Source organism: Bos grunniens, chromosome 26, assembly GCF_055505025.1.
Source record: "Bos grunniens cultivar Pamir isolate PY7600 chromosome 26, Bosgru_T2T1.0, whole genome shotgun sequence".
NCBI classification, from domain to species: domain Eukaryota; kingdom Metazoa; phylum Chordata; class Mammalia; order Artiodactyla; family Bovidae; genus Bos; species Bos grunniens.
The window spans coordinates 7,279,507-7,292,623 of record NC_141190.1 but is presented as its reverse complement, the minus strand read 5'-3'; the positions used below and the strand labels follow the sequence as shown (position 1 = coordinate 7,292,623).

The 13,117-nt window shown below is 38.5% G+C and overlaps 1 protein-coding gene across 12 annotated transcripts in view; it reads left to right on the top strand.

Moving 5' to 3' along the window:
- Nucleotides 1-13,117, top strand: part of PRKG1 (protein kinase cGMP-dependent 1) — a 1,415,798-nt gene that overhangs the window by 1,385,291 nt on the left and 17,390 nt on the right. For all 12 annotated transcript variants that reach the window (XM_086379150.1, XM_086379151.1, XM_086379152.1 and 9 more), the window contains 2 exons: nt 1,003-1,092; nt 12,056-12,197. In XM_086379150.1, the coding sequence (XP_086235276.1) occupies nt 1,003-1,092; nt 12,056-12,197 (232 nt within the window). The remainder of the gene's footprint in view (nt 1-1,002; nt 1,093-12,055; nt 12,198-13,117) is intronic.

Genomic DNA, 13,117 nt, shown 5'->3' with positions numbered 1-13,117 from the left:
TAAACCAGATTTTAAGAAAGTTTTCACTAAATAAAAAAGCACTAAAATATTGATTTTTAAAAAATGAGAATCAGATTCTGAAAAAAAAACAAAACATGTTTTTCCTAAAGGAAAAATCAGACTTCCTAATGTTCCATTTTTATCCTCAGTTATTCTGGAACTCTACATAGACCTCTGGTACTTGAATGACAAATTATTAATACCAAAAATCAAACTATTTTACCTTGAATATTCTTTATTTCAATATTTTTTGAAGATTTTAAAAAATGAAATGACTGTTCCATCTTAGTATTTTGAGAGCACTCATAAGATGGCAGTGGGATTTTTTTTTTAATAATGCAGAAGATTTTCTAGTTAATTTTCCAGTGGCACTTGCTGAAAACAGGGTATCACATGAATTTAAGTGACCAGTGCAAAATATCATACACATCTGTACTTTAAAGTGTCATCACTGTATATCCATGTTTATGTTTATGCATGTTTATGACCACTAAATAGTGCTCAAGAGGCCATGCTTGAAATGTTAGCCAAATTGGAATTAGAGGAATCCCCAGAAGTCCTCTTGGTCCATAAACATTGGGATTAAGCTTCCTGGTGGCTCAGACAGTAGAGAATTTGCCAATGCAGAAGACACGGGTTTGATCCCTGGGCTGGGAAGATCCCCTGGAGAAGAGCATGGTGACCCACTCCAGGACTCTTGCCTGGAGAATCCCTTGAACAGAGGAGCCTGGCAGGCTACAGTCCAAAGGATCGCAGAGTCAGCAATGACTAAAGCTACTGAACACAACACATTTCAAAGGTGAATCTACGCCCTACAGTGTGTAAATCATAAACATAACCTCCTTTTTCCTCTTTATGAATTTAGATCTTTCTCATTCTTTTAATAAAATTTCAAGTTTGGCAAATCAAGAGTGAGACTACAATCTGGGCAATGAAAAATATTTACACGCTTTTAAAAACAGTAATGTTTATAATTCTTGTTTTTCTGTTTGCAATTCACAGATTATACAGAACATTTAAGGACAGCAAATATTTGTATATGTTGATGGAAGCTTGCCTAGGTGGAGAGCTCTGGACCATTCTCAGGGATCGGTAAGTTTTAAGATATTTCTATCATGTCTTTGAAAATGTAGTTGCTGGTAATGGTTTGTAAGGAGAGTGAATTATTATAAGAGACATATTTAAATTTTATATATGCTTCTATTTCAAAATGTAAAGTAACTGTGGACCACAACCCACAGTTGGCCACTATACACATATAATTTAATGTGAATACGAAACTTACTGTTTCATATTTGTAACCAATGATAAAGGATTAAGTTCAGTTCAGTTCAGTCGCTCAGTCGTGTCTGACTCTTTGCAACCCCGTGAATCGCAGCACACCAGGCCTCCCTGTCCATCACCAACTCCTGGAGTTCACTCAAACTCACGTCCATTGAGTCTGTGATGCCATCCAGCCATCTCATCCTCTGTCGTCCCCTTCTCCTCCTGCCCCCAATCCCTCCCAGCATCAGAATCTTTTCCAATAAGTCAACTCTTCACATGAGGTGGCCAAAGTACTGGAGTTTTAGTTTTAGCATCATTCCTTCCAAAGAACACCCAGGGCTGATCTCCTTCAGAATGGACTGGTTGGATCTCCTTGCAGTCCAGGGGACTCTCAAGAGTCTTGTCCAACACCACAGTTCAAAAGCATCAATTCTTCAGTGCTCAGTTTTCTTCACAGTCCAACTTTCACATCCATACATGACCACAAGAAAAACCATAGTCTTGACTAGATGAACCTTTGTTGGCAAAGTAATGTCTCTGCTTTTCAATATGCTGTCAAGGTTGTTCATAACTTTTCTTCCAAGGAGTAAGCGTCTTTTAATTTCATGGCTGCAGTCACCATCTGTAGTGATTTTGGAGCCCCAAAAAAATAAACTCTGACACTGTTTCCACTGTTTCCCCATCTATTTCCCATGAAGTGATGAGACTGGATGCCATGATCTTCATTTTCTGAATGTTGAGCTTTAAGCCAACTTTTTCACTCTCCTCTTTCACTTTCATCAAGAGAATTTTCAGTTCCTCTTCACTTTCTGCGATAAGGATGGTGTCATCTGCATATCTGAGGTTATTGATATTTCTCCTGGCAATCTTGATTCTGGCTTGTGCTTCTTCCAGCCCAGCATTTCTCATGATGTACTCTGCATATAAGTTCAATAAGCAGGGTGACAGTATACAACCTAGATGTACTCCTTTTCCTATTTGGAACCAGTCTGTTGTTCCATGTCCAGTTCTAACTGTTGCCTCCTGACCTGCACACAAATTTCTCAAGAGGCAGATCAGGTGGTCTGGTATTCCCATCTCTTTCAGAATTTTCCACAGTTTATTGTGATCCACACAGTCAAAGTCTTTGGCATAGTCAATAAAGCAGAAATAGATGTTTTTCTGGAACTCTCTTGCTTTTTCTATGATCTAGCAGATGTTGGCAATTTGATCTCTAGCTCCTCTGCCTTTTCTAAAACCAGCTTGAACATCAGGAAGTTCACAGTTCACATATTGCTGAAGCCTGCCTTGGAGAATTTTGAGCATTACTCTACTAGCGTGTGAAATGAGTGCAGTTGTGTGGTAGTTTGAGCATTCTTTGGCATTGCCTTTCTTTGGGATTGGAATGAAAACTGACCTTTTCCAGTCCTGTGGCCACTGCTGAGTTTTCCAAATTTGCTGGCATATTGAGTGCAGCACTTTCACAGCATCATCTTTCAGGATTTGAAATAGCTCCACTGGAATGCCATCACCTCCACTAGCTTTATTCGTAGTGATGCTTTCTAAGGCCCACTTGACTTCACATTCCAGGATGTCTGGCTCTAGGTGAGTGATCATACCATCGTGATTATCTTGGTCATTAGTCAATCTTAAAAATGGTACCTGTCAAGGTACATACAGAGGCCTTAGTTTAGTGTGAATATCATAATCAGACAACTGTATGCCCAGAATTCACTTCATTGCTGTTAACGATGAAGAGAATTATTTTATAGTTGCCTTCTGGATTAATGGTCATTGAATTGTTCTACTCATTCTCCAGAAAAGAATTTTTTCCAAAGTAACTTTTTTCTTTACTTTTACATTTTTCTTTGGCTTCCCTGGTGGCTCAGATGGTAAAGCGTCTGCCTGCAATGTGGGAGACCCAGGTTCAATCCCTGGGTTGGGAAGATCCTCTGGAGAAGAAAATGGCAACCCACTCCAGTATTCTTGCCTTGAAAATCCCATGGATGGAGGAGCCTGACAGGCTGCAGTCCATGGGGTCACAAAGAGTTGGGCACAACTGAGCGACTTCACTTTCTTTCCATTCTTTGGTTTCAAAATTAACAGAATTTCCAGCCATCCTTTTCATTCCATACATGATCTTGGGAAGAAAATGAAGCCACTTATAAGCAGTATTTCATCTGACCAATCTAACTTAGATTTACTCCTTTTTGCCCTTTCAGGACAAGTAAAGTTGGTCTGGTTACTGCCTGTTTCTTTTATTTTATTTTTTTGCCTGTTTCTTTTAATAATGCAAAATTAGTTTTCTAATTCCTATTTATGTAACTAACAGTCTTTTAAAAATAATCTATAAAATGTCCTGGGAGATTATTAACAACCTTAAATGTTTACTTAAAAAAAAAAACAGCATATTTTCTGAGAATGATTATTCAAAAGGCATCTTTGTTCCTTTGAACATTCACCTTTAGACATCTCTTTATTTGTTACAGTCTCACCCCACAGACTCTCCTTCATCAGGTAACATCTTTAGACTCAGGGATAGACAGCCCTGATGTTGCCAGAAAGCCATGTTATTTTTTTGACAATTTGTTATTTTGTAGATATCCCCAAATAGAACAGCTAGTTCTTTATAAACTATTGCTTAAAGTCTCATTCCTAATGCTATCCTTATGGTTCCTTCCTGGCTTTGTGCCCTTTCAGGTCTTTTATTCCCATTGCCTTACTTGTATATCAGATGGATTTCTTTTTACCTCATTGTGTCTTATTACACAAATATTTTCTTAAATTCAAGACAAATAAACCTATTAGGGAACATATCATTTTGGAATGAGGGGAAAGGGTTAAACATCTGTACTGAGCTATTATGTCACAGCAAATTATTACGTGACTGTTAATATTTGGGTACAGATTATATGTCAGCCATTGTGATAGAGGCCAGGGATAAATGGATAAATCAAATAAAGGTGGTCCCATGCCGCATAACTTACAGGCTATTGCACAAAGTTAATATTCTGATTCGTGAATTAATATCTACTCTATCCTAATAAGCTTCTACTATTTTATTTTTCACTTGACCTTTCAATCCACTGAAGTATTTGAAATATCTTCCCTACTTTATTCTAATTAGAATAGGAGATTTACAGGTAGAAGTAAATACTAAAGCAATTATAAGCCACTTATGTAGAGGAACAGCTATCTTAAACTCCTACTAACCAGACGCGACTGAGCGACTTGACTTTCACTTTTCACTTGCATGCATTGGAGAGGCAATGGCAACCCACTCCAGTGTTCTTGCCTGGAGAATCCCAGGGAAGGGGAGCCTGGTGGGCTGCCATCTATGGGGTCACACAGAGTCAGACACGACTTAAGCGACTTAGCAGCAGCAGCAGCAACTTCTTTAACAAGACACAAACAACAATAAAAATTTTTTTAATAATTAAAAAAATAAATGTTAACCTAAAGTCCACTGAAACATGCATAGGCATCAACTTATTTTTGAAATAAAATATTTCATATTTCTCCTTACTTACTTTGATTCTTCATTTTTTAGGTACATAGTGCTAGCCAAGGCTTACAAGTGAGATGTATTTTTGATCTATCAGGGTAGCAAAGGAATGCTATTAAGTAGTAGCTTATCTGCCTGGTGGCTCAGTGGGTAAAGAGTCTGCCTGCAATGCGGGAGACCTGGGTTTGACCCCTGGGTTGGGAAGATCCCCTGGAGGAGGGCATGGCAACCCTCCAGTATTCTTGCCTGGAGACTTGCATAAACTATATAGGCCATGGGGTCGCCAAGTGTTGGACATGACTGACCAACTTTCACTTCACTTCACTTATCTTGGGAGGAGAGGACGGAGGGAGAAGATCGGTGATGGTCCTTTCTCTACCTCTAGCAGGCTGGTTTTTGAACCTTTCCTTTGTCCTCCCTTTTATCATCCTTGGGTTTGGGGTACAGGTTGCTAAGTCTCCCCAGTGTATTAAATACTCCTCAAGAAGGCATGCTCTGGAGAAACAGCAGTTACCTGATGTTTCCTAAAGATTCAGACATTAAAAGCAACGGAGCTAACACATATGAAATAATCTCAGAGTCACTGTCCTCTGCCAACTTTCTTTCTTATATATGTTGGTAGCCTTATTTTATTCAAGAGATTTTTTTTTCCTATTCAAGAAATTGCTGGAGGAATTTGGACATCCAGGTTCCAATTAATATTGTCACAGACTAGCTTTCTCATTACTGTTTAAACTGGAGTAGAAAATCCTAAACATTAATTATTAGAACCAAAAAAAAAAAAAAATAAAGCCAAGAGAAAAAGAAAACTATGTTATTAGTCACAGTGTATATAAAATATATGTATTCAAAACAAACCATATTGTTCAATTTGTTTAATTTTCCTCTCATGTCCCAGTAAGTAGTAATAAGGAAGAAGCTGATCTGAAAGCATAAAGGAAACATACTGGCTGTCAGGTTAATCTGAAGAAAGGCTTGTGTGACCCCTGAGCTTCAGGGATTTAGCTCAGGAAGTCTCTAACAGCAATGACATCCTCCTTGTTTTACTTCCCAGCTGAGCCGACCATTTCTTGCTTCTCATTCTTTCTTCTCATCAGCATAGGAAAAGAACACTGGGCAGTTTTTTATTTACTGTCTAAAAGTAAGAATTGATACCATATTTACAAACAGGTTTTGAGGACTATTAAATATTTTCTCATCTTTGAAATATGAACTATGGCACTGAAAGGTTAATTCTCACAGTTATTTCCCTTGTTTATTCTTCTAATATCTTCTAACTAGAAGATATCATGTTTTATCTTCTAGTTTATGACTTTTCCCCACAAATTCTGTTCCATGATTTGGAATATATTTGTGCAAACTGTATTCACCTCTCCTTTATAACAGTTACAGAATTAGCAACCCTTGCAACTTTCTTAAAAATATAAGTGGTTAATATGGTAAGTATATATACTTATGTTAGGCTATATTATCGGAGAAGGCAGTGGCACCCCACTCCAGTACTCTTGCCTGGAAAATCCCATGTATGGAGGAGGCTGGTGGCCTGCAGTCCATGCAGTCGCTAAGAGTCGGACACGACTGAGCGACTTCACTTTCACTTTTCACTTTCATGCATTGGAGAAGGAACTGGCAACCCACTCCAGTGTTCTTGCCTGGAGAATCCCAGGGACAGGGGAGCCTGGTGGGCTGCTGTCTATGGGGTCGCACAGAGTTGGACACAACTGAAGTGACTCAGCAGCAGCAGCAGCAGGCTATATTATATAGCATTAGTATTTATATGTTACATATTGATATTAGTAGTTAATATGTATTATAATGAATATAAATATAATAAAAGATTAGCATTATTTAAAGTATATGTTCATTTTTCCTATGAAAGTGAAAGTCACTCAGTCATGTCTGACTCTTTGCAACCCCATGGACTATAGAGTCCATGGAATTCTCCAGGCCAGAATAGTGGAGTGGGTAGCCTTTTCTTTCTCCAGGGGATATTCCTGACCCAAGAATCAAAACGGGATCTCCTGCATCACAGGTGGAATGTTTAGTAGCTGAGCTACCATAACATATATCAAATAATTAAGAAGCCAAAATTTTCACATCTCACTTCTGGTCTTCACTCTTCCGGGATATGTTTTATAAGCCAGCAAGTAACTTTCTATATACATTCTCCTTTTTTTCAGCTACTTTATGGAAGGAGATTACTTGAATTCCATCTTAGACCCATTAGGTGGAAATGTGTCATTTCTTAGTGTGGTTGAAATTACTTTTAAGGAAATGAGTATTTTCATAATAATTTAGCCTCCCTAATTTAACAATTGGCAATAAACCTGTAGCATGATGCTTCAGGTTTATATACTCACTAATGAAAAGAAGGAACTTATTCTTCAGTAAGAGATGCTTTGTCTTTTTCATCCTGCCATTTCACGACTTGGTTTATGACAAGCTGATTAAACACTGTGATTAAATTTTGAGTATATTAATAAGTGTACATAACCCTTGAATTCCCTGAATCAAATTGTTGTTATTTACTGACATCTAGCTAAGATAAAATACCTACTCCCTCCCACAGAGGATACAAGAGCCTATTCCTTACTTGTTAATTGAAATGACCCAACTGTCAAGGCATAATTTATTATTTCAGAGAGCTCTATAGGGCAACGATTTATTTCTTTAAGCAACTTTCTGTTGATAAAACAAGCTTTCATTTTTGTTTTAAATCAAATTTACGCTGTCATTTCCAATTCTAGTGGTAATTTTTCATTGTGAATCAGCCTAATGCTATGCTTTTTGACTGCTTCCCAAAAATGTATTTAAAAATTCAGATTCCCTACATTAAATGTTTAGTGATGAAAGTGTTTCTGGTAAACATTTTGTGTGCATATATTATATTGACTTGTCACATAACATGAAAATGGATTTGAGACAAATTTTTATTTAATTTTTAAAATCAGTTGCAAATATATGTATTTGAGATACTCAATCCAGATCTGAAGAACTAGAAACCAGCTTTCTAGAGCCGTCCAAATTCCAAAAGGGCTCAGAACCAAGTCATCAGGAACTAAAGACCCAATGATATACGTCAGTTCCTTCATGGTTGAAAAAGGAGGGTTTCAATTGTAAAAGGATAATTTTCACCTATACACTTGTGAGAGGCATGGAAAGTGAAAAGAACAGAGATTAGCAAAAAACTCTTCAGAGCTGACTCAAAGTGAGCCCTTACAGTGAGAAATGTTAATAATAATAATTATAATAATGTTAATAATAAAAATAATGTTATAATAATAGCAAATGTTTCAATAATAGCGATAATTAGAGTTGCAAACTCCCCACTCCCATCCCCAAAAGACTGTCCTGTATCAGTCACTTTTCCTAGATTAAGACACTGGTAACACTAAAGAAGAGTTTTTTGATGCTGCCATTCCCTTCTGCAGGGGATCTTCCTGACCCGGGGATCAGACCTGGGCCTCCCACACTGAAGGCAGATTGTTTACCATCTGAGCTACCAGGGGAGTCGCTCACACACACACACTAATGGCAACTATTTACTGAGTACCGGATGTGTGCCAGGCACTTATTTTAATACACACTGCAAAGTTTTTGTACCTTCACAACAACCCAAAGAGAGAATTTTTGTTATTAGCCTCATTTTCAATATAACACTAAGACCCAGAGAGGCATAGTTAGTTGTTTAAGATTAAACAGTAAATGGAACTTAAATTTCAGTCCAGGACGTTGCTTCAGAGTTCACATTCCTAACCTATCACCTCCTCTGGTGAATCTGAGTTTGTAGTAAGATTGTTTTGTCTTTTTGCAAAATATGAATATCATTCAGCAGAGATGCCATGAGAAATTGATCTTTCATTAAGTGTATTCTCTCTTTACACTTTGGTTCTGTTTTATTAACAATGAAATATTAATGGAAACATATCTGTTGCTCAGCATTACAACAGCAGAGGTAACTCTTCTAACAGGAAGCAAGAGTTGTAGGCTTTGGAAAAGACCCACCCATACCACAATTAGACAGTCCTATTACATTGAAGTAATCAATTTTCGTATCAAAATAAGGCATGTAATGTGAAAAACAGACAAAGCCCGATTCCATGTACTGTTTTTGTTTGGATTTTTCTTTGCAAAGCTCTCCATTGAGAGGGGATTGAGGTTATATACAGCGCTCTGTTTAAAGCTGTTTATTAATCAGCTACACATCAGTTCAGTTCAGTTCAGTTGCTCAGTCATATCCCACTCTTTGCGACCCCATGAATCATAGCACCAACTCCCGGAGTCCACCCAAACCCACGTCCATCGAGTCAGTGATGCCATCCAGCCATCTCAGCCTCTGTCGTCCCCTTCTCCTCCTGCCCCCAATCCCTCCCAGCATCAGGGTCTTTTCCAATGAGCCAACTCTTCACATGAGGTGGCCAAAGTATTGGAGTTTCAGCTTCAGCATCAGTCCTTCCAATGAACACCCAGGACTGATCTCCTTTAGGATGGACTGGTTAGATCTCCTTGCAGTCCAAGGGACTCTCAAGAGTCTTCTCCAACACCACAGTTTAAAAGCATCAATTCTTCGGTGCTCAGCCTTCTTCACAGTCCAACTCTCACATCCATACATAACCACTGGAAAAACCATAGCCTTGACTAGATGGACCTTTGTTGGCAGAGTAATGTCTCTGCTTTTGAATATGCTTTCTAGGTTGGTCCCTGGAGAAGGAAATGGTAACCCACTCCAGTATCCTTGCCTGGAAAATCCCATGGACGGAGAAGCCTGATAGGCTACAGTCCACGGGGTCGCAAAGAGCTGGACACGACTGAGCGACTTCACTTTCACTTTCTAGGTTGGTCATAACTTTCCTTCCAAGGAGTAAGCGTCTTTTAATTTCACAACTGCAGTCATCATCTGCAATGATTTTGGAGCCCAAAAAATAAAGTCTGACACTGTTTTCACTGTTTCCCCATCTATTTCCCATGAAGTGATGGGACCAGATGCCATGATCTTCGTTTTCTGAATGTTGAGCTTTACTAATTCAGACAAATGATATCTCAAAGAAATATTCTGCTCTTGATAGACAAACATAATTAAGGTCAAAGATTAAAGAACCATTAAAGTGCTAGTCTATCTCTTTTGCAATACACAGGATTATATAGTGTCAGGGCTTCCCTAATGGCTCAAGCAGTAAAGAATTTGCCTGCAATGCAGGAGACTTAGGAAACATGGGTTCAATCCCTGATTAGGGAATATTCCCTGAATGAGAAAATGGCAACCCACTCCAGTATTCTTGCCTGGGAAATCCCATGGAGAGAGGACCCTGGTGGGCTACAGTCCATAATGTTGCAGGGAGTCAGACATGACTGAGCATAAATGTACCTAATCCCTTTTCCAATACACAGAATTATATAGTGCTAGTTCTGCAAAGATAGCTCCAAGTCAAAAGATAATCATAACATATTTTATACCATTCATTTCCTAATATAAATGCAGTTAGTCAACTGAGCATGCACACATTCTTAATGCAACTTTTTATTGTCCTTATAAGTTCAAATTGTTCCACCCAGGTATTGTTGTAGAAGGATACTAGGAACTTAGTTATTATCGTTAAGATTCTAAGAAGTAGATATTACTTAAGCCTCAAACTGTATTTCAAAAAAAGACATTCCCTTTGGAAAGAGCTAATTATTTCAGTGACAGCTTGGGGGACATCAGTAGCTGAAATGAAGACTAGAATTTTCTGGAGGAGGCTACATATTTCTAAAGCATGACCTGAAAGATGGTTGCCTTAGCCTTGGAATCACTGATTAGTTTTGCAGAATAGCAGCCACATTCTACTTTTCAGTTTGTTAGAATTTACTCCTCAACACGAAAAAGAAGAAAATGTGAGCAAAATGCAAACTGGTATCAGTGACTCTCATGAAAGCAAATTCCAGGTCTCTACTTTGTACGTGCCCCGAAACCAGCTCTCCTGTTATATCTTAGCCACCCCAAGAGCTAATGAGCTAACGTTCACACTAATTTTCTTGAATTTTCATGAAATTATTTAATTGCATTTACTACTGTTTGAGAAAGAAGGGGAAGGAGAGGCAGTTTATCTTTCTAAGGGATTCCATGGTGGGAAGATGGGGACGGGTAAAGTATAAAAGTTTTGCCCTAGAGCCAAGGAGTTAACATTAGATGATAAGATTTTTCCTTTTTTGTTATTTCATTAAATAAACACAGAGAGAGAGAGAGAGACAAAGAGCTTTGTTGCTAAACACCATAATTGAGTTTAAACATTCCTTTCCAATTACCTTTTTCCTTCTATTTATCTTTTAGCTCTATCTTGTGACTCAGCTGGTAAAGAATCCGCCTGCAATGCGGGAGACCTAGGTTCAATCCCTGGGCTGGGAAGATCCCCTGGAGAAGGGAAAGGCTACCCACTCCAGTATTCTGGCCTGGAGAATTCCATGGACTGTATGGTCCACGGAGGCGCAAAGAGTCGGACACGACTGAGCGACTTACACTTTTCACCTTCCTTCTAATAAGAAGGCAGTAGCACAGGAAATAGATAATGTCTGTCTTCCTGGCAGAAGTTTCAAACAGAAGAATACTTAGGGACGTCTCTGGTGGTCCAGTGACTTATAGTCTGTGCTCCTAACGTAGGGGGCTCAAGTTCGATCCCTGGTCAGGGAATTAGACCCCACATGCTGCAACTACAAGTTCGAATGCCACAACTAAGACCCAGCACAGCAAACGAATGAAATAAATACATTAAAATCAGAAGAATGCTTAGATTGTGATATGCTCTTGTCAGTAGCGTTGTAACTCATTTCCAAAGTGGGTCTTTGAAAACATTAACTTTTATTCACCTTCTCAGGAATTATATCTGTTATTATTTAGAAAGATTCAAAAAGCAAGCTAAGAATAAATATGACTATACTAATACTCTATCTTTAAAAAACACCCTTGGTAGACAGGGTCCGAAACAGGATTTGCCTCTCTTCTGCCCAGCTCTCTGTAACTGTGCCTTTTTAGACTGTAGTGGCCTGTTAGGAGGAATCCAACATGAAACGTGGTACATGGCTGACCTCTTCTTCAGTGTATTCAGGAAGTTAGATTTAATCATCCCACTCATAAGAGCTAACAATTCCTTAACTTAACCCTTAAATGGTTTTTAAAACCCAATGCAGTGTGAGCCATATGACATTTGGGCAGCAGGACATTGGTCTTTGGGGTCAAATTTTGACATAGGAATAGAGTGAAATAAGAAATTAAAACTTATTAGACAAATTAATTTCTTTCATACTTTTTTATTCCCCATTTTCTTATCTCAGGGGGTCATTTGAAGATTCTACAACCAGATTTTATACAGCATGTGTGGTAGAAGCTTTTGCCTATCTGCATTCCAAAGGAATCATTTACAGGGACCTCAAGCCTGAAAATCTCATCCTAGATCACCGAGGTTATGCCAAACTGGTCAGTATGTTTCACACATGGTTTCTGCCTGCATTTTAAATACTAGTTTTTGAAGCTGTGTTCATTTGTGAACATTACAATCTCATTTTTCTTTTAATATATAACATTGTTAAAAACAGGTTTCAGCATTACTGTTTTCAACTGACTATTCTTTCAAGTTAAATAAGGTTATGAGAAATTAAATTGGCTAGCTTTGAATTAATAAAATCCTGGCAAAACACCCTTAAATAGGTGTTAATCATGCTTAATCACATGTATCCTCAGACCCAGAAAAGCTTCATAGAAGTCCTTTTTCTAGCTGGCTTTCTGACATCCAAAGGGAATAGGTATTTGTATTATGGAGAATCATTGTTTTAGATTTAAGAATAATGCTAATGTGACAGCCCTGGTGGTCCAGGGCTTGGGAGGCCCAGTACAGGGGACACGGGTTTGACCCCTGGTCCAGGAGGATCCCACATGCCGTAAAGTAGCTGAGCCCATGCAGCGCAATTACTGGAGCCTGTGTGTCCTACAGACCATGCTCTGCAACAACAGAACCCACTGCAACGAGAAGCCCGCACATCGCAACTAGAGAGCAGCGCTTGCTCGCCACTAGAGAAAAGCCCTCATGCAGCAATGAAGAGCCCCTGCACTGCAACCGTGACCCAGCACAGCCAGATAATAATAATAATGAGAGTGGGAAAAAATGGGCTTTACCAGCAATGTTTTCCACTCCATGTTAGTAATAATATTAGTAATAATAAATTGGTCAAGAGCTCTAAAGATTTACTGTAGAAAGAAAGTTCTCTTATTTTAAAATGCATAACTTTTGTAGACTTTGCATCTTTCAGTCCCTGATTCTACTTTTTCAGTTTTTGGAATTTTTATTCAACCTATGGTTTTCAGAGAAATTTATATGCCATTAATAAGTACTTAATGGC